The sequence below is a fragment of the Polyodon spathula genome, chromosome 12, assembly GCF_017654505.1.
Source record: "Polyodon spathula isolate WHYD16114869_AA chromosome 12, ASM1765450v1, whole genome shotgun sequence".
In the NCBI taxonomy this organism is placed as follows: Eukaryota; Metazoa; Chordata; class Actinopteri; order Acipenseriformes; family Polyodontidae; genus Polyodon; species Polyodon spathula.
Genome location: NC_054545.1, coordinates 33,809,797 through 33,835,958, shown reverse-complemented (window position 1 = coordinate 33,835,958; position 26,162 = coordinate 33,809,797). Strand labels below are relative to the sequence as shown.

Here is a 26,162-nt window from a genome sequence, read left to right as displayed (position 1 = left end):
ATTACTGTCAAGAGAGTGAACGAATGCATCGGCAGTGCTCGCAGGCATAAAATAGTCTGAACTTCTTATATTCTGAACAGCGGTTTTCTGTAAAACACATAATGCGCTAACAGACTCTTCCAAAAAGTAATAATTAAGAATACTTTAAAAGTCCCAACTGTGCCCAGTACTCCGATCTGTTGGGATTATTATTTCTGAGAACAAATAGGCCAGTAAAAAAATAAATAAATATCACTTGTTTCTTTTAGCACATTAAATGAAACCCTTTGGGATGTTATGGAAGTCTTACCTGAATGTTGACAATAGTACCAAATTTGCTGAAATGCTCATTCAGTTTGGCAATATTGTTGATATCCCTGGGGATTTTGCGAACTTCAAGCTTGGTGTTGGCGTAATGATTTTTCTTTTGAAAGCCAGGTTTATGCTGGTTGTTGAAATTTTGCCTTAAATCAAATTCAAGAAAATGTTAAAATACCTACGTATGCGTTACTACGTACTATAAACCAACAACAATGTATTCTTAAGAACAGAAACCGCAACAAAAAACTGTATAATAAACTTGAAAAGTTCACCTAATAGGTTAAAAAAATGACAGACTATAGACAATTCCCTAATCATCCTCTATGGAGATAGTAACTGCTGCAGATAGGAATTATCTGCACAAGATTAACCCCACACTCCTATCTAACAAGACATTTGAGAAACAGTGCTCTTACTTTTCCAGCCAGGATTTCTTAGTTGCGGGGGCATCAGTGACAGCCATAGACCTCTTCCTGCTGTCTTGATCACTAGTGAATCTTGATAAATTATTATTCATCATGGCCGAGGCAGATGGTTCAGTCTGGATAACTATATTGGCAGCTAAAAACAGGATAAAACATTAACAAATGAATTTGCAAGGACACAAAATACTAAGTGTTTCCAAGAAGTCTATAGCAAAATATGTTCATAAGTAACAGATTTATATACTTAAATGAAAAATGTTCATCTTCAAATTATCCTGTTTAACAAACATGCAGGTACAGGTTCAATAGAAAATAGTTTCAATCATTAAAAAAAACAAACAGCAGCTATTACCTCTTGAACTTGGTACATCCATATCACTGGAGGTGAGTCCAATAAGATTGGACCTCTGGGTCTGTATTCTGGGGATAAATTGTCTGTACTGAGGTCTACCCGAGGCTGTGATACCGGGTGCCTCTGGGTTATAAGCTTCAGGATCATAGTTATCTGAAAAAAAAAAAAAAAAACAAAAAAAAAAAAAGCGATACTAAAACGACATGTTAAAATTATACACCCCCACCCATTAAATACACACACCAATATATATATATATTATATTATATATATATAATATATCATATATATAAATATATACACATACACACACATACAAAGTATTGCCGTCTGATTTTCGGCATATTTTTGACACTGAATGTTATCAGACCAAAATCTAATATTAGATAAAAAGGAACCTGATTGAACAAATAACACAAAATTGATACTTCTTTAATAAATAAATGAAATAAAGTTATGCAACACCTTTAGCAGCAATAACTGCAACCAGATGCTTCCTGTAGTTGTTGATCAGTCTCTTACAGCGCCATGGAGGCATTTTGGCCCAATCATTTATGCAGAACTGCTTCAACTCAATGACATTTGTGGGTTTTCGAGCATAAACTGCTTGTTTCAGGTCCTGCCGCACATCTCAATGGGTTTTTGTCTTGACTTTGACTAGGTCATTCCAAAACTTTGAATTTCTTGTTCTTTAAATTTCTTCAGATTATTATCTTGCTGCATGACCCAGCTGCACTTCAACTTCAGCTCACTGACGGATGGCCTGACATTCTCCTTTAAAATTCTCTGACACAGAGCAGAATTCATGGTTCCTTCAACGAAGGCAAGTCGTCCAGGTCCTGATGAAGAAAAGCATCCCCAAATCATGACACAACCAACACCATGCTTGACCTTTGGTATGAGGTTCTTACTGTAGAATGCAGTGTTTGGTTTTCACCAGACATAACGGGGCCCATGTTGGCCAAAAAATTTCACTTTTTGACTCATCTGTCCATAAAACATTGATCCAGAACTCTTGAGGATCATCCAGGAGCTTTTTGGCAAACTTGAGACAAGCATTCATGTTCTTCTTAGTGAGCAGTGGTTTCCACCTTGCTACTCCGCCATGAATCCCATTTTTGCCCAGTGTCTTTCGGATGGTGGAGTCATGAACACTGACCTTAGCCGAGGTGAGAGAGGCCTGCAGATCCCTGGATGTTGTTGTAGGGTTCTTTGTGACTTCCTGGACGATTTTACACCTTGCTCTTGGAGAGATTTTGGCAGGACGGCCACTCCTGGGAAGATTCACTACTGTCCCAAACTTTCTCCATTTGGACAATATGGCTCTGACTGTGGTTTGGTGGAGCCCCAGAGCCTTAGAAATGGCTTTGTAACCTTTTCCAGACTGATAAGCATCAACAACTATTTTTTTCCCCCCCCCCCCCCCCCCCCCACAGGATTCTTCAGGAATTTTTTTTGATCATGGCATGATGTGCCTCTAGAACCTGTGTACTGACAACTTCGCTGTGATAGTAAGGACCAAAGCCAGTCAGATTTATATTGGGCAGGGCTGGCCCAAATCAGGCCTGATTGTTAACCAAAGTATTCAAACAGCTGAAACTAATTATCCCTTTAATTGGGTTGAGTTAACTAGGGGGGGGGGGGGGGGGCAATAACTTTTTCACACCTGAAGATTGCATGTTTGACTACCCTGCACACCAAACAAATGAAAGAAGCACCAAACTGGTGACTATTTTTTTTTTTTTTTTTAATCAGATTCCCTCTATATACTACTACAACCCACAAAAAAAATCTGACCAAATTCAATGTGAAAAATGCAGAAAATCAGACAGGGGACAAATACTTTTTCACTGCACTGTGTGTGTGCTGTGTGTGTGTGTGTGTCATATATACACTGTGATGATTATATTCTATAATATATCATTATATATATACGATAGATATATATATATATATATATAACAAAGAAAGCTGAAAGAACACTTAAAAACAGTACTTTAAACATCGTTTTACACAGGAACTACATGGTTTGTATTTTGCAGCTTCCCTGTCATTTTATAGGTACAAGTTTGGTACTGTAAAATCTCAGATTCAAATTCTATAAAAACACCCAAACGATAGCAATTAACATATATATGCTTACATTCTGCTAATGTATACTGTGGGTGTGGAGGTATAGAAGGATGAGGAGGAAGAGGAGGAGCTGGTCCTACTCCTGTTGGTGCAAGAGTAGAAACTGAACTTGTTCCAGAGTGTTCACGATTATTTATTGCACTTGTTGGGATTAAAGGTGGTCCTATAAAGATACCATGAAAAAAATATTCTAAAAACTGCAAAATCATTTAGCACCCTTCATCTTTACAAGGGAAGACACACATAAAAAATACTGTAACTTTACAGATGTACACGTTTGACTCAATAGATAGCACTGAACACCAAAGATTACTGTACCTGATAATACTGGATTAAGGATCCAGATGGCAAGAGAAAATGGTTATGTTTTTCCTCAACAATAAACTAACCATGTCGTGGGGCTCATACAGTGCTCCCCCTTTATAACACTGTAGTTGGGAGCCATAGTTAAGAGACTGTGCTATTTGTGTTCCACCTTATAACGAGACTACTAGTGCTAGTTTAATGTTATTATGGGGCAAATGGGAGCCATGACTTTCGATTTATAACCTGTTCCGCAGTATAAAGGGCTGGCTTATAAAAAGGGGGAACACTGTATAATGCACGAAAGAAAAAAAAACGCATGGAAGCTGGTGTGGTCAAGTGGATGCTCACAAGACAAACAACCAGGCGATTCCGAGTTTCAATCCCAGCTTTGCCACAGCCTTTCCAGTTGGAAGCCACACCCTTCTGTATTTTTGCTGGGCCATCTTTCTCAGTAATACTTCATCAATATAACTTAAACAAATCAGTCTATAGCTAAAGCTTAAAGAAGCATTTGATCCTTTTTGTTATCAACTAATTCACTGCATGACTTCAGTAAAATTTAGACGGAACAAGAAGTGGCTATTTAATGAATGACTCATGTTTGAGCAGAAGACTAGAATGAATTTTCATTTGACATAGCAGGTAACTAGAATGAAGCATCATTTTTTAGTGCTCCATGTAGTAAAGGAATTACTCTGTACTTAACATATTGGATATTCCGTAAAAAGCTGCAAAGACAAAGGGTACAAACCTGGCATTGTGAAGATGCCTGGGGGTGGAGGCTGCCCATGTGGAGGAATAGGTAACCGTAGGTTAGGGGGCATCCCTGGCATCGGGGGCATTGGGAGACCAGGGGGAGGAAGCCCAGGAGGTGGAGGGAAGGGAATCATCGTTGGCAACGTGACGTCATCCACTATTAAAGGGTCATTGCCATGGTCAAAGGGGCACAGGTCCCCACGCACACAAAAACCTCTCTCTGGAGAAAAACAGAGTTATAATGTCTCTTTTTAAAGGTTGATAAACACAAGAGTATAAGAGATACATTAAAACTGGTTAATGCTGGAATTACCCAACTAGTTATTCTACTATGCAAAGAGCAAAGAATAGGTCACATGAAAGCACCTATTCAAGAACAGGTATAATTATGCAAAATCTTAATTTAAAACAAAATGCATTTGCTGCCAGTTCAAGCAGTGTATTTGGAGAACATGGTTTGTACTCTACTCTCAATAAAGCAACCTGCTCTAGTTTGATATGCAGCTGGAATGCTTGTTTACCTAAGAGATGGATGCTATAAATACCAGTGTAAATGAGGTAAACAGACAGCAGAGGATGCTGTCCCATGAGAATGCATCTAAAAGGGATCAGTAGTGTGACAAAGGGCTGTTTTTTCAGAAAGGATTACTCCCATTATGCTACACAACAAAAACTAAAATTGTTTTTGGAATGAACACTGGTAGCAAATACACATTTCCATATTGTTATATGAAAAATAAACTATAATACAAGCTTCCAATTCTCTAAAATATATTGTACAGCCTTACAATATAGCACAGTATCTTCCCCAAGTTAACTGTTTTTCCCCCAAAACTCTCTTTAGACAATTCTGTCTCAGTGGGAGAGTGTACAAAAAAAGTATATGGTTTACTTTATCTTCATGCTGATATAGTATAAAAGTCCATATTTTCTGGAATACAATTTCAAACATTTGTTACAGCCTCCTCTAAATCCACAATGTAATTTGGAGAAGAAAAAAAAAAAAGATCTGTGTCTAGACAACATTTTACACTATTAACTAGTAGAGTTAGAATTACATTCCATTAAAAATCCTAAAAGCTTTTTGAACTTGTTTAGATCTAATAAAAAAGATTAACGTTGAGGGATACAGCTTATTGTCCTCACCGTCGTAGTCTCTGCAGCGGCGTTTCTGAGTGGCGCTCCTGCTGAATGGCTTGCCTTCGTTGTGTTTAGAGTAGTAGTTAGACCAGCTCTCTGTGGTGCTGTCTGGGAGGTGAGCAGGTGCTACCACAGCAACGGTGCTGGGGATAGCTTGGCCCCCAGATGAATGCTGCTGCTGCTGCTGCTGATGCTGCTGCTGATGCTGCTGCTGCTGCTGATGCTGCTGCTGCTGCTGCTGATTCTGCTGTTGAAGCTGCTGCTGCTGTTGATGCTGCTGCTGTTGATGCTGCTGCTGTTGATGCTGCTGCTGCTGATGCTGCTGCATAGAGATTGAGGTTGGCACAGACACTGGGACATAACCCTCCAGCTCATTCCTCTCTGCCTCAAACTTTAACCTGTGATCTACAGAAGACAAGAGGATGTTGCATTTTACACACAATGTGACAATCACAATGCCGCCTCCTATTCCTAACGCAGTCCTTCGGTAGACCACAAAGCAGCAGAATTAAAGTGTTAGACATAAGAGCTGCAATGTTTTGTGATGTTATCTTATTTAGAATAAATTTATTACAAAGTAAATACTGAAAGATAGCCTGCATTATAACATTGATTAAGGGCAGGACGTTTGCTAAATAATTTAGGGAGGTACCAGTGCTTGTTACAGTAAAGTAACCAACCTTTTGCTCGGCTGTTATCTCTGTCTCCACTCTTTCCTCTGCTGCCACTTCGACTCCTACTCCTGCTGAAGCTTCGCCCCCTGCGTCGATCATACCGCTCTCTGTATGGGTCGCTGTTCTTGTTATGCCGGTCACAGTCTCGTCGCTTGCGATCATCCCTTCTCTTGTCATCACGATTCCTAAATACAGTCAAGTGACCAGCAGAACAATACTAATCAGGCGTCCAAGATAAATGCATACCGCCAGTTTTTCTTGACGTTATAAGAACAATTAAATCAAATTTCAATTACAGAACAATGAGAAGTATTATAAATTTAAAAATGCTGTGCACTTTATTGAAAATACAGGTTGTAAATGCATATTTAAAAAAAACATACATTGCAAATGAACAGCACTTGAAACCTGCATGTTCCATTCTGATCACAGGCATTTTTAAACAACAAAAGCAAGGCGTCCTTAACATCAGTTAGAGCAAATCGGAAATGCAGACAACTTGCATCCAGTTTGCTATTTACAGGCCAGTACTACTGCACCCTAGTTTTCAGAATGGTTGACTTAGTATTTGTGTGAATGTTGAAATCTGCAGCAACATTTCTTTCTTGTACAGAGGTACATTATACGCTTTCATCACCTCGAGTTTTGTCTGCAAGGAGTGTGCACATTTTTGCGATGCCTCATGGAAATAGCCTTCATGTGTGAGCACTTTAGCAACTTGAAATGCATCATAGGATCAGTAGTCCCAAAACAGCACTAAAATACAGAATCGAGGCGCTAACCTGTATGCAAGTTAAAACATTTCCCCAATATCGGTTGCACTCAACTGTTTCAACTAGCACAATTTGTTTGATTCAAATCTTTCTTCCCTGGAGGAGCTCCAAAATAATTTAGACTAACAGGGAATTTGTGTTAAGTGAATTAATATTGAAAAGTAGTAATTTATAATGAGTGCCTGTTAAATTTGCCCAGGACAATGTAGAAAATTTGTAGCATCAGAATATTTGTCTAATCTGAGTTTGTTTTAACGAGAATTGCCTGTATATTTACAGAAAAAACAGCAAGTTCCATATTCTTCAACCAAACAGGATTAGCAACAATGGGAATGCTCTTTCTAGATAAAGAAATGATATATCAGAGATGAAGCTTACCGCATTTCATTTGGATCAGGCCGGTTTCTCAACGGGCTTTTCTTTCTTCTTCCATCCCTCTCTTCCTCCAAACTTACAGTCTAAAGATATACAATATTTTTGTTTAATGGGATATTTTACGACAAGAAATACAAATTCCATTTTAATAAGGCCTTAAATTCACTTAATACTCACTAAACAACTTACCACTTCTTTATTTTCTTCCATTTTTTGACCTGCTATTTTCATTTCCACTTTTGCAGCCTCCTTTGTGAATTGATCTTGACTTCCCAAATATTTTTTTGTAGTTAAACCTTCAAAAAGTTTATCCACAAAGCCAGTTGTTTCTGAAAGTAGATCATTTGAATATGATTAACAGCAGCTAAGCTAAGTAATATTATACAATAGACATGTATAGTCACCCACCCAGTACTTGCAGTGGACTACCCAATCAAGCAAACAGACACTGAACTGTACTAAAAGAAAATGTTTGAAAAAGGAGATAATTAAACCTATTAACCCACTGTGAATTACAATACTTTTCATATTATACTACATTCTGCAAACACTTCTTCCACTTGAGGACAAATCATTTGACTACTGGGAATGTTATTCTCAAAACTGCAATTATTGCTGTGACAACTAGTGATTTCCCAATATTTCTATATATCTACAGTCTGTTATGTTCATGAATCAATGGCTGCAGGGAACGCTCAATGCAGGAATATATTTATATTTAAAAAAATTAAACACACTGGTAAGCCCCAGTAAACAGTGATGAAAAGCATGGTGCTGAATTAGATTTCCAGTATTTACCTTTTTGTAAAAAGACATCCAACTGATCAGCACAAAGTGCCTTTAACTCCTTTGCAGGTTTGTCTTTCTTTACTAAGGCTACAACATAGTTTGCCAAAGCCGAAGGGTCTGCATCACATCTGTAAGGGAAATGTTTTCTTTCACATATCACACAGAATGAGTAGCAGGGGTGTCCAACCCCGATCCTGGAGAGCTACCGTGTCTTCTGGTTTTCGTTTCAACAGAGCACTCAGTTAAATTGAACCAATAATTAACAGGTGTTCCAGATCTTTAGCCACTGATGACATAAAACGGACACCTATAAAACCTGAGGATTTGGGTTGGAGACCCCTACAGTAGAGCAATGCAACTTTCCTTTTAAATTAATAAACATGTTTGGTATAACAAGAACAGGAGGCAGATGCAACACATCAGTAGGACATTAGTACTGTAGTATTAATAAAAAAATAATTCCATCACAAAATCAATATATAGGTCACAACAATCTATACAAGCTGCTGAAAAGGCTGTTGTGCCAAATCATTCAATTAAAAACCATAAACAATGTTTTAGTATTATTAATAATTCTAATATTTAGTTTTTTAAAGGATTCCAACTGTAGTTCAATAACAACATTTTATACCAATGTTGCAAAACATTTAAGTTAAAAATGACATGCACCTATATTACAGGGCTGCATTTCCATGGCACATAACTATAGCAACTTACATTTACTCACGTGGTGTCGGTCCTGTCCTTACTACTTTACTACTATTAATAAGAGCTAGTGTATTTTCTAGTCTCTACCGACCCCATATCACGTAGCACTCCAGATGAACACTTAGTTTTGTAATACTGTTGTGTGAACTGTTATGAATCGTGTTGTGGACCAAATATATACCTGTTAATAATAATAATAATATGATGATGATTCTTATTATTATTAATACTGACTAATAGCTATATTTACTGCAAAGTATAAATTACAGTGACCATGAAGTACATATCAAATTTATAAAAAAAAGTAACCTATATGTACACTGTAAAAAAATTAACAAAAAAACTTAATAAAGCATTCGTATTTTATTCGTAAACCGCAGATGCCAAATTGGCCTACCAAACCTGCACAATTTCACTAATTTAATTACTGAGTGTGTGTGTGTGTGTGTGTGTGTGTGTGTGTATACACTGCAATAGAGCCCAGTGAAACACAGGAATAAAAACCAACCTGAAGCGTCTGCACCTTCAACTTAAAACATTGCAAAACTAAATCAACTTGCATTGCTGTAATCGCTGGCCTAGCGTCCCTGCACCACACAGTGTGTACACGTCCCGCAGTGTAACGCCAATTTAATCACATTTTCCTACCAGAAAAAAGAACGATTCTTTTCTAAACTCAACACAATATGTATAGTTTCAACATTACACATGATAAAACGTCACAGTTGGAAATCTGGAAACACTTCATGGCCACATCGACAATTGTTGTCATCTCGTAAATGTTAATATACTTACATGGGCTGCAGTAGTTTCGACAACCACGACTTCAGAGCTTCCACGTCCTCTATTATCATTTTCTTTAAACGTATCTTCAAATGCCAACTATAAATACAGAATATAATGCGCTAATCCCACTTTCATCGCCAAATTTAATAAATTGTAGTCGCAGCTTTAGGCCTAATAGCAACTTGCAGGTCTGACAAACTGCTTTACGTTCATGAGTGGTTTCCGTTTGACTGGCAGACTGGCAAACCAATCAGAACTGGGATTTTGAACGGGGCTTACAGTAATCCAATCAGCATACAAAGTAGGCGGGAGATGTCGATCTCAACAGATGAGAAGGTTGACGGTGCTGCTTTTCAATTAAAAATAACTCGATTACACTTTAATGTATATTATAATGGTATAGGGGTTTTTCCCCCATTGCTTTTGGAAGTGATCAAATTGAAGTCCTGCTTTAGACACGATTTGTGGTTTCAATTAGAACTGTAACTCATGTTTGTTTGTTTGTCGCATCCAGCCTAATACGGTAACATAATAAACAAAATAGACAGAAAGTAGCATTTTTTATAACTGACGAAAACAAAAAAACACAAAACATGTAATTTAAAAAAAAAAATGTGATTGTGTATTTGGAAACTTTAAAAAACGATTATTTTACCATTCACTTTGCAGTTATGTAAGTACCATGTAATCCGTTAAGCGAAAAGACTGACCACATGTAAATTGGGATAGGTATCGTCTAGAATTAATTAAAAAAAAAAAAAAAAAAAATAGAACTTTAACATCTGGTTTCACGGCCCCAGCACTTATCGTGGATTACTAAATGCTTAAATTTAGTGTAGTAAGCAGAAATAATTAAAGCCTAAACTAATACAGCATACGAACATATTAACTTTCTTTTGAACATGATTGACACAAGGCCTGATTTGTAAAAGTGTCTTCTCTTAACTTTGATGTTACACGACTGTCAAAAGCTAGTAAAGGAGGACAAGGGTAGGTAGGGTGCTTCATCTCTATCTGGACTGTGCTGTCACGCTGATTGCAGGCAGCTTCCTGAAGATATCTGGACAGGCTGGATTAGGAGTTGTGTTATCCCCGCCTCACCCGCTGTCACTGACGATGTGATTTTCTTAAAAACTATTCAGTGGGTGTCTTATATTAGTATAAGCAACAGGTTTGCTTAGCTTTAGGGATTGGGGTCAGGAGTTATGTGAAATATTTATGCAATTTGGAGGCGGGGTTGGTGCAAGTGCTATATTCATTGCCCCCCCCCCCCCGGAATTGTTTTCAATGTGTTATATATATATATATATATATATATATATAATCGTTTCTGGTTTTAAAAGTGTCTGACGTTTCTGGCACTGTTTGATGTTCGTTTTCATTTGATGGCGTAGCAGAGTTCGTTTGGATGATGTAATTTAGGATTTGCCACGACATATATATGCATATAACATTTGATCGCTTTAAGTTAATGTCCCTTTGCACTATGGGTTTTGCAGTCTCCCCCCCCCCATCCCACCCCAGACTTCGTAGTAGGTCACAAAAGCAATGCAGTCAGCAAGTCACTGTAAATGCAAATCATTAGGAACAAATGCTTTGCGATTATGTAAGACTTTTGGTGACTTCCTGTGAACCATGTGATGCTTGTAGACGGACAGGGTCGGGGTATAAACTACAACTCCCAGTATGCAGTACATGAGTTGGGTCTCACTCCTCCTCCGAACTGTGTCGTCGTCGGGAAGGGACGTCTGGAAGCAGGTGGTGCTGATATCGTATAATTTCTGACGTTTATTGTTCTATTTCTGAACTTTGAAAACGTTAACTGCAAACTTATTTATCATGACGGTGAGTTTATGTCATACTTATATCTTATTAATTTTAATGTATTTAAATAATTACAAGTTTTAGACTACACCGAATGCCCGTGTGCAACTCGCAAGCAATGCCTTGCTGTTCTGTACGTCTGTACTGGTGACACTGTGCGACCATTGCGGGCAAAACTCATATTTCAAACTTTAGTATTTTACCTTCAAAAGACATTATGCATATTTGTTTCTAATTGTAAAGTTTTTTTTTTTTTTTACCGCTTTAGGAGCGCAAAGGAACCGCAAAAGTCGACTTCATAAAAAAGATTGAGAAAGAAGTCCAGCAGAAATGGGATGAGGAGAAGGTGTTTGAAGCTGATGCAGCCATCGAAGGGGAAAGGTGAGTTACTGAAAAGTGTAATGACTAGTGATGTGCACCTCAGTGGCTGTCTGTGGAGGCTGACATCTTGAAACTACTTAGTCCTGCACAGTTGTAAAAAGTGGGTAAAGCGTTTGTTATAGGCATCACATATCCGCAAAGTTCCCCTGTCAAATGTTAATAAATTATTCCACAGTGCTGGGCCTACTCTAATGATAGCCATGTGCACAATATGTTCCTGTCTTAAGATCAGGCCCCCAGAAAACCTTTAAAGTATATGTCTGTCATCAGTAAATCTAAAATGCCTGATCCTTCCTCTCTCTTCACAGTAAGAACAAGTACTTTGTCACATTTCCTTATCCGTACATGAATGGACGTTTGCATCTTGGGCACACGTTCTCACTTTCCAAGTGTGAGGTAGGTAGTTAATAGTTATTAAAAGGTACGTTTTAGAATTCACCGACCAGAATGCTTAGCCCTGTCATGCATTAGGTCTAAATACTGAAGCCGTCAATGCAAGTTCATATGTTATATAGTCTGGAGTGCCGTAAACTGAAGGCATATAACTTTTATGTGAAGTGTAATGTGCTTGAAACCCACCTGAGCAGTATATTTGGTACAGAACCCCAGTCAGTCTAATTTCAACCACAACCAGCATACACCTCTGTTTAAATATGCAGTACTTGAATGCATGTCTACAGTTGAAATGTGTTTGGTCATGTTTTTAGCGCTGTCATTTCTCTTTCTGTAGTTTGCAGTGGGATACCAGCGCTTGAAAGGAAAGCATTGTCTCTTTCCCTTCGGATTGCATTGTACTGGGATGCCCATCAAAGTGAGTTGCTTATTTTCTCCTGCTGGTTCAAATGGCTTTGTTATTGTATTATCCAATTGTATTAACTTTTTATTTAGGTGTTGCCAGTATTATGTTAATGATTACTTCCTACAATTATTCTTCAGGCCTGTGCTGACAAGTTGAAGAGAGAGATGGAACTTTACGGTTGCCCACCCCAGTTCCCGGATGAAGAGGAGGAGGCGGAGACTCCAGTTAAGAAAGAGGCAGAGGAAATAGTCATCAAGGACAAAGCAAAAGGCAAGAAGGTATGGCATATCTCACCAAGACACCTGAGTAGAGGTTCATATTTAAAATGTGCCCCAGCCTATGTTTATAAATGTAAACAATGATTCCTGTTGGGGATGTGGGAGGGGATCAGTCTTTCACATTGAAAGATGAAAAAAAAGATTAGCAGTTGGCAGTGGTCTTTGAACTTAGAGTAAACATGGGAAATGATCTATCTAAAAAGTATGAGTGTTTTGCTGAGTCTTGCATGGCATTGCTGATCTGTTTTATAATGTTTGTAGAGTAAAGCTGCTGCAAAGTCTGGAGGTGCAAAGTTTCAGTGGGACATCATGAGGTCCTTGGGTCTGTCCGATGAGGAGATTGGCCAGTTTGCTGAGGCTGGGTACTGGCTTGGATACTTCCCTCCGCTAGCTGTTCAAGACATGAAGAGCATGGGGGTCAAGGTAATTAACCACTGACCTATGAGGAGTTAACCACTTAGAACCACGTACTCTCTGTTTCTCCTTTAATCATCCATGGGATTTCTTTGCAGGTGGATTGGCGGCGCTCCTTTATTACAACTGATGTCAACCCATTTTATGACTCCTTTGTCAGGTGGCAGTTTGAGACCCTTAAGGAAAGAAAGAAAATCAAGTTTGGAAAGAGGTAAAATATTTCTTAATGTGCTCGACATGGAAGTGCAATGGGAATTGAAGTCAGAGCAATGCCACTTTATGTCACTTTTTAATGTATATTTATTATTTCATCCTAATTATCAATTTAATTGTGTTTCTGAAATATTCCAAATTAGCATTTGTTTGATAATAAAACAGATATATATAGAAGATAATAAACCTTTTTTTTTTTTTTTTTTTTTTTGTGAAGTGCTTTTAGAAATCTTGTATTTAATCTTTGCAGATATACCATTTATTCACCAAAGGATGGTCAGCCTTGTATGGATCATGACAGACAGTCAGGAGAGGTAAGCAAACGTCTGTAAAGAACCTAATTATAAAAAGGCTGAGTTGTCTTTTGCTTCACCCATTTGCTCAGTGCAATGGTAAGATACAGCAATAAGAACTTCCAGCCACAGACCCAGATCCTTCCTGACTCAAGCAGCTTGTTCTGCATATTTCTCCTGTGATTTTAACTGTTAATTTTACTTTCTCTTCTCAGGGAGTTGGTCCTCAGGAATATACTTTAATTAAAATGAAGGTGGTTGAACCGTTTCCTTCAAAGCTAAGGTACTGATATACACTAATGTATCAATTTTCTTTTTTCTTATTTGATAACCAGCTGAACTAGGCCTTGCCTGGCTAATTTTGTCAAGCAAAAGTGACTCTCTGCTAAACAAAAGGCACTTTTTGGTTTAGTACTTCAGTGCTTGGATGATAATTAAGTGTTACTGGCTCACTATAAAGCACTAAACTCATGTAACTTGCGACCTGCAAAATTGCTGTTTTAATCTTAATTTCTTTTATGTTTTGATTAGCGGCCTTAAAGGCAGAGACATTTTTTTGGTAGCTGCTACTCTCAGACCGGAGACCATGTTTGGACAAACAAACTGCTGGGTCAGACCTGACATGAAGTACATTGCCTTTGAAACAGCAAATGGGGATATTTTCATCAGCACTCAGAGATCTGCCAGGAACATGTCCTACCAAGGTTTCACCAATGAGAACGGGGTGGTTCCTTCTGTGATGGAGCTTTTTGGAGAGGTAGAAAAATCTTGGGTTATGTCTTACTGCATGTCAGCTAACCAGTGATTTCAAAGGGAATTTTCAGCTTTGTTTAATATAATTAGTTATATTTGGTGGTATCAAATTATTTTTTAAACTTCTTTTCAGGATATTCTTGGTTGTGCACTAAGTGCTCCTTTGACATCCTACAAGATCATCTATGCTCTGCCAATGCTCACGATTAAGGAAGACAAAGGTAGTATACGTTGCTTGCCTTGAATTTCATTTAAGTGCTGGAGTCTATCGGCCACAAAACACAACGTGCAGACTTTCAGAAACATAACCCTAACAGACACAGAACTGTATTTACAGTTAAGTAATGGTGAGTCTGCTTCCGTGGGACTGTTCTGACTCAGTTGTTTTCTAGGCACGGGAGTGGTCACTAGTGTTCCCTCTGATGCCCCTGATGATATTGCAGCACTTCGAGATTTGAAAAAGAAACAGGTAATGTGTTCTGTGCTGTAGTAGAATGATCCAATCTTACCAAGTTTTATTTATATATATATATAATATATATTATATACACACACACACACTGTACAATTGGAGATTGATATTGGAACTAACCAAAATGACTGTACATATGCACGTTTACTTAAACTACTGTTATGAAAATGAACATTTAGGAAAGCAATGCAAGTGTTCATTCTTTGTACAACAGACAATACAAGTAGGGGTTCCTGATGTTGTTTATGTGGGTTCCTTTGCAGGCATTGAGGGAGAAATATGGGATCAAAGATGAGATGGTCCTGCCTTTTGAACCAGTAAGTTTAACTATGTGTGATTCAATGTAAATACTGTATTCTTTCCATTTAGATAATATGGTATTTCATACAGGCCTAGTACAAGAGTTGTTCCTGAATTGCTTTTTAAAATTGTATTTGCCCTTTATCTTGTATGAGTGGATGTGCTACGCCTTCAGATTCTACTGTTAACCTGGGTTTGTTAATATGTATCCAGGTGCCTATAATTGAAATCCCAGGCTATGGGAATCTGTCTGCTCCCCAAGTGTGTGATGAGCTGAAGATTCAGAGCCAGAACGACAGGGAGAAGCTGGCAGAAGCCAAGGAGATGGTTTACCTCAAGGGATTTTATGAAGGAGTAAGTTTAACTAGTGAATGTGGATATTTGTAGGCGTTCCTGAACATCTTTGGACGTTTTGGGTTGTGAGTTATATTAAATACCACTATTGCTTTGTTTCCATGTACCTGCTCAAGAGCACTGAGATTTGAAATGCTCTGGATGGAAACAGATTCAGTCTGGAACCAAATATAGTTACAGTGGTTTTTGATATGTCTCTTACTTTTTATTTGCTTACCATTTTATTGAAGATAATTTTTTTTTTTTACTTTCAGATAATGCTGGTGGACGGATACAAGGGGCAGAAAGTTCAAGATGTCAAGAAACCAATTCAAAAGAAGATGGTTGATAATGTAAATATCTTTCACTTGATCCATATTTACATTATCAACCATGTTAAATGAAGTATGAATCACTGGAAGTTAAATGGGACATTTCAATGATTTCCTTTTGGATTTTAGATTTCTTTGCATTGACAAATCTGGTATGTTTCATTAATATTCTTACTTTATAGAATAGATACCCAGTTTATAAATTTGTCATTTACTGGTTTTCATTAAATACTTTTAAGACAGTTGAACAAATAATTTAAATGTGCTAGTGTAGTCTTTCATGGTGTACATACACATTACCAAAATCTTTAAAATTTGAAGGGAGAAGCCTTAATCTACATGGAACCAGAAAAGCAGGTGATGTCCAGATCAGCAGACGAGTGTGTGGTGGCTCTCTGTGACCAGTGGTAAGCATTCCAGCGTCTCAAAGCCTTTGGCTGTGAAAAGCTTAATTGAAAAAGAGAAGGGGTCATTGCTCTTATTGTTGGGTTTAACGAGTGTAGAACGCAGAATGACTTCAGTTGGAAATTATTCAAAATTACATTTGTTACCAAACTGATCCCAATAATCGATTTATTAAACCTATTTATTTGTTTTTAGGTATTTGGATTATGGGGACAAGAACTGGAAAGAAGCAGCATCAAAGTCTCTGAAATCTCTAGAAACGTGAGTGACCCCCAGATAGTGTAGTTTCAGTTCTGAATCGACACTAAAACTAATGAGAGAATTTGCTTGGCTTCCCTTTTTTGTCCCTGTGGTGTTTTCAGGTACCATTTTCTTATGTTATCAGATTGCGAGTTCCCAAATCATAGATACAGTATATCATTTTCATTCAATCCAGATTCTGTGATGAGACGAAGAAGAATTTTGAAGCTACACTTGCATGGCTGCAAGAACATGCCTGCTCCAGGACATATGGCTTGGGTAAGGTGTGTGTGTGTGTGTGTGTGTCTCTCTCTCTCTGTCTGTTTGTGTGTGTGGTGTGTGTGTGTATATATATATATATATATATATATATATATATATAATATACAGTACCAGTCAAAAGTTTGAGTACACCTGCTTGAAACCAGGTTTTTCATGATTATCTATGCTTTTAACTATATAAACTTGTCTATGAACACTTAGTAGTTAATTATATGATAATCATAAGTGAATTGCATTCAAAAATTTAGTTTTTAAATGAAAATGTAAATCTTGTCAATTTCAATGAAATGGTCACCCAAAGCAAGGGGATTTAAGTCTGAAGCCCAAGTCAGTTAAAAGTCTGAAATGTATATAACACAGTGTTAGAACACTGGCCTAAGTATAAAAGTGTCTTTGTTAGATGTTCTCTGAGTTAACTAGCATGTTACCTAATTAACCTTTTGTCACCAATTATTGTTAACAGGTGAGGGTCCATGATTACTATAAATATAGGCAGCATAGATACAAGTTTGTTATTCCTGAATGTAAGGGAGCAGAAAATGGCAAAATACGCTTAGTTAAGCAAAGAAATCTGTAATTACTTTAAGAAATGAAGGTCAATCTTTAAGACAAATCGCAAGAACTTTGCAAGTGTCTGTAACTTCTGTGGCCAAGACCATCAAACAATTTGAAGAAACTGGCACTTATGAAGACTGAACGAGGTCAGGCAGGCCAAGGGTGACCTCGGAATCGGAGAACAAGTTTGTTCGAGACACAAGTCTGTGAAACCGGCAATTTAACTCCCCCTGAAATACAAGCACAGCTAAATGCTACTAGAAGTACAGATGTTTCAACATCAACTGTTCAGAGGAGATTGCGTGAAGCTGGCCTAACTGGAAGAATTGCTGCAAAGAAACCATTGTTAAGAGTGCAGAATAAAAGGAAGAGACTTGCCTGGGCCAAAAAACACAGAAACTGGATGTTTGAGGAGTGGAAGTCGGTCTTATGGACCGATGAGTCAAAATTTGAAATATTTTGGTCCAACCGCTGAGTATTTGTAAGATGCAGAGAGGGTGAGCGCATGAGTTCTGCATGTGTGGTTCCCACTGTCAAGCATGGAGGAGGCAGTGTCATGGTCTGGGGTTGCTTTGCTGGTGACAGAGTTGGTGATCTTTACCAAGTCCATGGCAAGCTCAACCAGCATGGCTATCATAGCATACTTCAGAGGCATGCCATTCCATCAGGATTACGGCTAGTTGGGCAGTCCTTCATTCTTCAGCAAGATAATGACCCGAAACACACCTGAAAGTTGTGCAAGAACTATCTGGCGAAGAAGGAAAGTGAAGGACAACTCAGTCTAATGACCTGGCCTGCCCAGTCTCCAGACCTCAATCCCATAGAACTTGTATGGAACGAACTGGACAGAAGAGTCAAAGCAAAGCTACCCACAAGTGCCCTACATCTCTGGGAATTGCTGCAGAACAGCTGGGAAGACATGTCGGGTGATTTCCTGCAGAAACTTGTTAACCGAATGCCTCGTGTTTGTGAGGCTGTTATTAAGGCAAAGGGTGGCTATTTTGATGAATCCAAGATTGAGACAATTTTCTTGAACATTGCTTTGATTCCTTTTATGTTTTGTTTTGTATACTGTATATAATTATAATAATTTTAGGTCTGTTTATAGAAATGAAGAAAAACATCAGTTGCAAGTAAGTTGTCAAAACAAGTATCAGGCTTTTCCCAGTAATTAAAGGTCAGCTTTGACACTGTATTTTTCCCTACACATAGCAAGCAAGGTAAATGTAGGTTCTTCCCATTGCAGGTACTCGATTGCCGTGGGATGAACAGTGGCTGATCGAGTCTCTCTCCGACTCCACGATTTATATGGCTTATTACACAGTGGCTCATCTTCTCCAAGGCGGCGTTCTTAATGGACAAGCACCATCTCCAGTAGGAATCAAGTATGATTTGTTTAAAAACTTAAACTAAAATAATCTTGAGCCATTGGAGTATTTTCAATAACTTAAAACAAAATTTTCTTGAAAGAACTCGGTAACCTCACAAAAAAAACTTATTTATATTATATTATCTATATATTAATATATAAGTACACACACACATTAGTGTGTGTGTGTGTGTGTGTGTGTATAATATAATAATATAATATATATATATATATATATATATATATATATATATATATATATATATATATATATATATATATATATATAATATATATATATATATATAAAAATGTGCGTGTGTGTTTTTTCTTAAACAGACCAGAGCAGATGACTAAAGAAGTGTGGAATTACATTTTCTTTAAGAATTTTCCCATGCCTGTGAGCACAATTCCCAAACAGAGCCTGCAGAAGCTGAGGCAGGAATTTCAGTACTGGTATCCCGTGGATGTTCGCGTCTCTGGCAAAGATCTTGTACCCAACCACCTCTCCTATTATCTCTACAATCATGTTGCTATGTGGCCAGAGGACAGGTTCGTATCAGTGCTCACAATGGGCACACACGTACCCTCCTGCATGCTAACTGGTATGTTACCAGGTGTGATAGAGAAGGGCAGTTTTACCAAATGGAGATTTCACAAGTATATTGGATATTTATGAAATGGATATCATTTTTTAAATTTTTTTTTTTTATTTTTATTTTTTTGTTGGGCTAAAAAAAAAAGTAAGGAGCATTATCTAAAACTATTTCACACCTCCTTGTGCTCCGGATGAAACGTAAAACTGAAGTCCTATTGTAAGTGACTCTGCAACAGCAATTGTGATGCGTAGTTTACCTCCTGATCTCTAAGTCACTTTGGATAAAAACATTTGCTAAATGACAAATTAATAATAAAACTGCATATAGTACATTGTAGGTGACTGTGGAGGCCTTTTTCATTATTATTTTAAATTACTCAAGTTAAATAAACCTTTACAGATACAAATGTTGATGCACATTAACTGTTGTGTTTCACCTTTCATCTGCAGTGGAAAGTGGCCTGTAGCAGTAAGAGCGAATGGACATCTTTTACTGAACTCAGAAAAGGTATATTGTTGCTTTTCTTAGCCATTAATTATGTAGGAGCCTTTGAAATCTGTTAATGTTCAGAAAGACAAAGAAACCCCCTACGGATTATTGATTTTTTTTCTTTTTGTATTTACCAGATGTCAAAATCTACTGGTAACTTTCTCACCTTAAGTGAGGCTGTCAGCAAGTTTTCTGCTGATGGTAAGTTATGCTCCTGTCCTGTTGGAGTTCTGTCTGAGATTTTAGGAAATGTAAGTTTAGCCTCAGCAAGTCAGGGTTAAGTGCCAGCTGTTTTTTGTTTCATCAAGGTATGCGGCTGGCTCTTGCCGATGCTGGCGACACTGTGGAGGATGCTAACTTTGTGGAAGCCATGGCCGACGCTGGCATTCTCCGCCTCTACACCTGGGTGGACTGGGTGAAGGAGATGATCGCCAATCAGGACAGCCTGAGGAGCGGCCCAGCCAACACCTTCAATGACAGAGTCTTTGCCAGGTAGTAAAGCGTGCGGAATTATTAATTTGAATACAGGGCTCTTTTGTAAGTCTCATGTGGAGTTGAATTATTGTTTTGATTGTCATTTTACTTTGCTTTGTGCAGTGAAATGAATGCAGGCATTATTAAAACTGATCAGCATTATGAGAAGATGATGTTTAAGGAAGCTCTGAAAGCTGGATTCTTTGAATTTCAGGTATTTTTGCTTTAATTGATTCAATGCAATTTGTATTTATTTACCAATGTATTTTAATTGTACTGTATTATACAGGATGAGCAGTCACATGTATACAAACACTAATGTATTAAATTGCCAGCTGTCCTGACAAAAGAGCATTTTAAGCAGGATCCTGTAAATGTCTTTGAGTTGATAAAGAAAATAATGTTAATATGTACATGTATGTTTATTCACTATTTACACACAGTTATATTAGTATAATCAAAACAGCCTTGGGGTATGTATATACAGTAACTCTTTTGAAATGATTTGTATATTTTAAACTACTGTTACCATTGTGATGGCGCTCAAATGTATGTATACATGTTGTAATTAATTGCCACACAGTAATGTGTCTTTATGTTGTAGGCAGCCAAGGACAAGTACCGTGAACTTGCTATTGAAGGAATGCATAAGGACTTAGTGTTCCAGTTTATTGAAAATCAAACTCTGCTTCTGGCACCTATCTGCCCTCACCTGTGTGAATACACCTGGTCTCTGCTTGGAAAGGTAAGAGTAATAGGGCATGTCAGTGTATATGTTGCTTACATTAACTTACCATGTCCTATTATTAATGGTTTTCTATGTACATCTGTGTTTGGTTTTAAATACAGATGGTTCCTTTTTATGACATCTTTTATTTTGCAGTTGTTGAAAACCATCAGCTTGACAAATCATTCTGGAACAAGCAACACAATGAAGTGGCCCAGCGCTGTACTGTCAGTGCTTCTGTTTCAGCCCATCAGTAATATCACTTGGTCTTTCTTCCAGACGGGCTCTCTAATGAATGCCTCCTGGCCTGTTTCTGGCCCAGTTGATGAGATCCTGATCCGGTCCTCTCAGTATCTAATGGAAACTGCCCATGATCTGCGGCTGCGCTTAAAAGGTTACATGGCTCCTGCCAAGGGAAAGGTAACAAAGGGCAAACAGTGTCTGTCTCTTACAACAGTACGTGAAATCGTCTTGGATCGTACTCTTGCTTAAACCCTTTTCAGCCTGGTTTTACAATTTTTCAGGAATGGATATATTTTTTTTTTTTTTTTTTACAAATCAACAGTCAAGCCGAGTACAGTTGCATTACAGCAGACAATCTTACTTTTAAGAATAATAATTGTGTTTGATGTAAATCTCGTGTATATTTTAAAGATGACAAAATCTAAAGGTGCATTTTGTTTACACTTGATTTCAAGGTGGCTTCGCCTATAGTATAACATGATTGCCAATGAGACCACAAAGAAAAATGTAGGATTGTTTGTCTTGGCTTTGGTGAAATGAAGTTGTTTTTGTTATGTGAACTAAACAGAAAGGAGATAATAAACCACCTCAGAAACCATCCCACTGCACCACATATGTGGCCAAGAACTACCCACCCTGGCAGCACACCACCCTGACCCTGCTGCGAAAACACTACAAGGCAAGTACCTTTCACACCTCCATTCATTTCAAGAGTTTTTATCCATTACTTTAAAATTAGTTTTATTTGTCCTTTAATTACTATAGCTAAGGGAAAATCGTTGTTGTGTAGGTAACTGTGGCAGTGTGCCCCGCCCATGTGTGTTATGTGGTGTGTAGGTATTGGTGTGTAAGTATGTAATAGTATGTGAGCACGGGGATTCCACAGATTAGTTCACTCGCTGGGATTCAAGTGAATGATTAATTAGTAATTGAATCCCGGCACAACAGTGTGTGTGTGTGTGTGTATATAATATATATATATATATATATATATATATTGTATATATATATATATATATATATATATATATATATATATATATATATATATATATATATATATATATATATATATATATATATAGATAGATAGATAGATAGCTGTATGTGTCTGTGTGTGTGTGTGTGTGTGTGTGTGTGTGTGTGTGTGTGTGTGTGTATATATATATATATATATATATATATATATATATATATATATATATATATATATATATATATATATATATATATATATATATATATATATAGTGTGTGTTAGGTGAGTGGAGAACGGGTGTGGAGAAGGAGAAAGTAATTATAAAATTAAGAAAACAACAACATTAACAAATTGAGATTAACAAATGCATGCTCTTGCGAGAGGACTCTTATTTTCTTTGCATAAATTGGCACAAGGAACAGCCTTCACCATTACACTTGCAGTGCTGCGTGTGTTTTTTTTGAGTCTGACACTAAAGCTTTTAACTGATTCATTGTGTGTTTTGTTTTTTTAACCTTTTAGGCAAACAACGGACAGCTTCCGGAGAATAAGGTGATTGCCAATGAACTTGGTGCTTTGCCTGAGCTGAAGAAGTACATGAAGAGGTTGATGCCTTTTGTAGCAATGATTAAGGTGAAGTTCTGTGCTTTTCAAATATTACTGTAAAGAAAATAAAAAATGCAAAAACTAAGGCCAGGTCTGTTTTTTTTTTTTTTTTTTTTTGTTATGCAGGAAAACCTGGAAAAGAACGGAACTCGGGTCTTAGACCTTGAACTGGAGTTTGATGAACGTGCTGTCTTGTTGGAGAACATAGTTTATTTGACAAACTCACTTGAGGTAAATGACATTGTTATATTGATTTGGTACATGTTACTATATTGTTGTTGTTATGGTCATCATTATGGTGGTGGTTGTTATTATTAGAGCTGCACGAACTGATTTATTCGGAGCGAGTTCTCGATAGAAATCAGGTACTGACAATCGGGTGACTGTCATTGGTGCTGATTGGTCTGATTTTACCAGTAAAAGTGAAAGAAGTAAAGAAACAGCTGCTTGGAATTCTGGTGCTTGCAGTGGAACAGTATTCCACACAAATCCAGAGATTGTCAGAACCTGATTTATGGGGAGAGGCCATTCCGAATAATCTGTTTGTGCAGCACAAATTATTGTTAACCACATTTATAAAAGAAACCTAGGAATATATTATATGCTAAATTGCAAACATCAAATATTGCATTACATTGCAAACAAGTGTGACCTATTCTTGCAGTTGGACCAGATAGATGTGATTTTTGCATCCGAGGCAGATGATAAAGTGAAGGAGGAGTGCTGTCCTGGAAAACCATACTCTGTCTTCAGATCTGAGGTAAAAGCAGCAGTCTGTGTAGATCAGGAGTTTTTCATGTATTGTCAATTGCTGTTTTTATTTGCTATATACTAAAAAGAACACACAGATCTACCAGTGTCAGGATTATGTTTATGTCATGATGAATTCTGTCTTCAAACACAAATTGTGGTTAAAAACTGAATTGTTTTGTGTTTTATGATCCTAATCCTGCAAAGTTATTTCAATGTGGTCCCATCTAAAAAATATTGAAGCCTGATTTTTGTATGTAGGCTTGGTACTATGTTGCTGGATACAAGTTCCTGTAAATGTTATCACTACACCATGCTAGAGAAAGTACATTTTAATGTGTTCAAAATGCTTAAATTAGATTTTCTTCAAAATTTGTTCTCGTGAAGAAAAGAAAAAAAAAAGAAAAAAAAAACACATTGTTGGTGACCTATACCCTCTTGTATCCAACAGCCTGGTGTTTCTGTGTTCTTGGTGAATCCCCAGCCTGCCAATGGGTATTTCTCCTCCAAGATTGACATCCGACAGGGTGATACCAAGGATAGCATTATCAGACGGCTGATGAAAGTGGAAAGAGCTATTAAAGGTGGGGGTGGAGTCACAGTAATATACTGTATATTCTATAGCAAATAACTTAATCTATTTGTTTTCCCTAACCTTTTAGGAACATTTCATTGGTTTCACCTGCCGTGTAGACTGTAAAATTATTTCATTAAAGCTCCTGTATAAACCAGCCGCTTCACTGCCACACATCCCAATCATAACGTTTCTTTTTCACATATCCTTTTTACTTCAAGTTGAAAACCCTTTCCATCAGAAATGCCATTCCCCTTCTTTTGAGTGCACACTCTCTCCCCTGCATTTCTAGATTGATAGATCTGCAGTACTGTATAAGAAGTTTTCTTTTTCAATGTTGCAGACTTGCAGAGAGTGAAGCTGATGCGATATGAGGACCCGGTGCTTGGACCCCGCAGAGTGCCAATACTTGGGAAAGAGGAGCAAGGAAAGAAGGCCATCTCTGAGAAATCTACCTTCCACATTGACCTTAATGCCAAGAAGGTTCACAATGCTGATAATGGGCTAAAGGTGGACATTGGAGATACTCTAGTTTACCTGGTTCTGTAATCATGGTAAATGGTATACGGTTTGGGCCTGGTGATAGTGAGCAAGGGGGTGGTGAATGGTTAGGATTATGGATGATAGTGGTAAGTGCAATAGAAATCTGCAGATCAGAAGGGCAAAATCGTGAGGGGAAAGGTCTAAAAAGGTCAAAATATTCAGATTTTGGAAGAAACTTGGAGATTTTTATTTTTGATAATTAAAGCGGTAGTGTGAGTGATTTCCATGGAAAATCCACACCTGTGCATTTGTGTTCCCCTTCCTGTTTTCAGTGTTCTGAATGCAGGCAGATGAGTCCTGTGGCTTTTTATTAATGGCAAATGTCAAGTTTACACGTCCTTGGATATTGAAAGTATGGTCCTGCATCTTGTGCCTCACGCTAGTATGATGTGTTCCCACTGTACACAAAATATTACGATGACTACATCCTTGTTTAAATATAAAAATGAAAACATGTAAAAGGGCTTACCCCTTTGTATAAAAAGTGATACAATACAATCCCTGGCTATTTTCTATCTTAACTATAATGTAACACATTGTTTATGTTTGTAAATGGCATGTTTTCAAACTGTGCTAATTAACTGTACCATTTGGGTTGTAGTTAACATAATACTTTTTAAAGCATTGGCTTATTTTGTCAAATTTGAAATCATGTTGTTTTTTTGGGTGGGCATTGTTGTTAGTGCCATAAAAGGAGATCAATTTGGATCAGTCTGAATCAACAGGCGGCAAGTTTAAGTAGTATATGTACATTTTACAGAGGCTCAGAACAGCAGAAGCTGTTGCACACATCAGAGTAATAAAACAAGGGAGCTGATACCTGGTGCTTGTAAGTATAACACTTTTATGTTTATACAAAATAACTAGCAAATCAAAAATGTGTTTTGACATGGTAATATTGTATATACTATGTTTTACACGTTCCGAATTTCCAATAATAACCAGCTATTTGGGACCAACTAACGAAGGTAAGCTAGTATAAATTGCAGAAGAGGCCTTTTGATCTGAATTGATCCTGGGACATACAGCTTTAGAAAGTGAACGTGTTATCTGCTGCTGCCAGATACAGGAACAGCTCAACTTGGAAGCTGCTATCTCTTCTACCACATGCTTCTAGGGGACACTATCAGTATATTTCTTCAAGGGCTTCTGTGTATTTTCTGTTCTACGCTGAAACTTAGGCGGTCTTACTTGCTGTACCTCTCTGGAGTTGTAACAGAGTAAGTTAAAGCCTTCTATTGTATAAAAGGAGGTTTGCGATTTTCAACTTTGTTACATCATAACTGATTAAAGCATGTCAAATTGAAATGCTTTTGCGAAATTATATAATGGTTAATAACAATAACTATTAAGTGAATTGTATGTGTGTATTTATTTATTTTTTTCTTAATTAAACTGAATCAGTTTTTAATTGTTAA

General features: G+C 37.4%; 2 protein-coding genes and 1 pseudogene across 2 annotated transcripts; 2 read left to right on the top strand and 1 right to left on the bottom strand.

Annotated features, from left to right (window-relative positions):
* Nucleotides 1-110, top strand: part of LOC121324873 — a 9,750-nt pseudogene extending 9,640 nt beyond the window's left edge.
* Nucleotides 111-274: 164 nt separating this feature from the next.
* Nucleotides 275-9,736, bottom strand: LOC121324872 (RNA-binding protein 27-like). Its single transcript, XM_041267078.1, has 12 exons — nucleotides 9,527-9,736; nucleotides 8,033-8,151; nucleotides 7,424-7,563; nucleotides 7,238-7,317; nucleotides 6,093-6,271; nucleotides 5,759-5,817; nucleotides 5,419-5,638; nucleotides 4,268-4,492; nucleotides 3,221-3,373; nucleotides 1,078-1,230; nucleotides 717-861; nucleotides 275-443 (listed from the first exon to the last, which is right to left on the bottom strand). The coding sequence occupies exons 1-12, from the start codon at nucleotides 9,583-9,585 to the stop codon at nucleotides 275-277; spliced, it is 1,701 nt and encodes a 566-aa protein (XP_041123012.1). The 5' UTR covers nucleotides 9,586-9,736.
* Nucleotides 9,737-11,214: 1,478 nt separating this feature from the next.
* LOC121324629 (leucine--tRNA ligase, cytoplasmic-like) lies at nucleotides 11,215-25,999 on the top strand. Its single transcript, XM_041266723.1, has 32 exons — nucleotides 11,215-11,362; nucleotides 11,610-11,722; nucleotides 12,031-12,118; nucleotides 12,453-12,533; nucleotides 12,659-12,799; nucleotides 13,061-13,222; nucleotides 13,312-13,424; nucleotides 13,677-13,740; nucleotides 13,935-14,002; nucleotides 14,251-14,476; nucleotides 14,606-14,693; nucleotides 14,865-14,941; nucleotides 15,208-15,261; nucleotides 15,458-15,598; nucleotides 15,853-15,930; nucleotides 16,231-16,316; nucleotides 16,510-16,575; nucleotides 16,751-16,833; nucleotides 18,638-18,776; nucleotides 19,100-19,312; nucleotides 19,809-19,866; nucleotides 19,986-20,049; nucleotides 20,157-20,340; nucleotides 20,446-20,536; nucleotides 20,927-21,067; nucleotides 21,329-21,469; nucleotides 21,861-21,971; nucleotides 22,794-22,904; nucleotides 23,004-23,108; nucleotides 23,542-23,637; nucleotides 24,079-24,211; nucleotides 24,545-25,999. Exons 1-32 carry the CDS (start codon nucleotides 11,357-11,359, stop codon nucleotides 24,748-24,750), a joined length of 3,528 nt encoding a protein of 1,175 aa, XP_041122657.1. The 5' UTR covers nucleotides 11,215-11,356; the 3' UTR covers nucleotides 24,751-25,999.
* The last annotated feature ends 163 nt before the right edge of the window (nucleotides 26,000-26,162 follow it).